Source organism: Theobroma umbraticum, unplaced genomic scaffold, assembly GCF_002168275.2.
Source record: "Theobroma umbraticum cultivar Fairchild unplaced genomic scaffold, ASM216827v3 scaffold_56.0, whole genome shotgun sequence".
In the NCBI taxonomy this organism is placed as follows: Eukaryota; Viridiplantae; Streptophyta; class Magnoliopsida; order Malvales; family Malvaceae; genus Theobroma; species Theobroma umbraticum.
The window spans coordinates 1068453-1069087 of record NW_018397256.1 but is presented as its reverse complement, the minus strand read 5'-3'; the positions used below and the strand labels follow the sequence as shown (position 1 = coordinate 1069087).

The following is a 635-nucleotide window of genomic DNA, read 5'->3' as shown; positions in this document are numbered from 1 at the left end:
GATTATTATTCAAGTATATTAACAACTTTGAAGTAAAAATTAATCAAATGTGTATATACACTCGTAGATTTAGACTTGTTATCTATAAAATCACCGTGACCCGTCAAATGCTTATGGGTGCGATTGAACACTTCTAAAAAGCTAACATCTCTTTTTATCTCAATTGCCTGCATTTGTTAACAACTATATATAGTCAATCATAATCCATATATATAAATAACATTTTAAGAAAAAGTATAGTCAAACTACCTGAACATAGAATTTAAATTCAGTTTCAAAAAAAAAACCATACATATAAATGCAAAGTAAGATTAATTCATACCATCCTTTTTGCATGAACAACAAATGGAACTGAACCGCCAGTGTGCTTTGGAATGCTTCCTTCTTTAGGCGTTAACCGATTTTGCCTTGCTTTTCTCGATTTGTTTTGCCATTCTTCTATACCCCATACTGTATCGATAAGGGCATCCCATATTTCATTTGTGATCCATTCTCTTGACATGCCTTTGCAATCCTTAATGTTGTTTGTTTTGGCTTCTGTCAGTGCTTTGTTCCTCTCTTCTGAAAGCGTGTCTCTTAATCAATCGGAACAAATTTTATCCCATATTCGTTGAACCAAAACATCTTGATTTGTA

At 32.4% G+C, this 635-nt stretch overlaps 1 protein-coding gene across 3 annotated transcripts in view; it reads right to left on the bottom strand.

The window, feature by feature from the left end:
- Positions 1-629, bottom strand: part of LOC110410507 (uncharacterized) — a 1253-nt gene extending 624 nt beyond the window's left edge. The window contains exons 1-2 of one of the 3 annotated variants that reach the window (XR_016350906.1): positions 323-629; positions 95-167 (exon numbers count right to left, since the gene is read on the bottom strand). Coding sequence is in view for 2 of the 3 variants with exons in the window: in XM_021420237.1 (XP_021275912.1) it covers positions 60-167; positions 323-502 (288 nt within the window). In the remaining variant the exon portion in view is untranslated. Of the gene's footprint in view, positions 1-59; positions 168-322 lie in introns of all 3 variants that reach the window. The other 2 variants (XM_021420237.1, XM_021420238.1) reach the window with 2 other exon arrangements.
- Between the last annotated feature and the right edge of the window lie 6 nt (positions 630-635).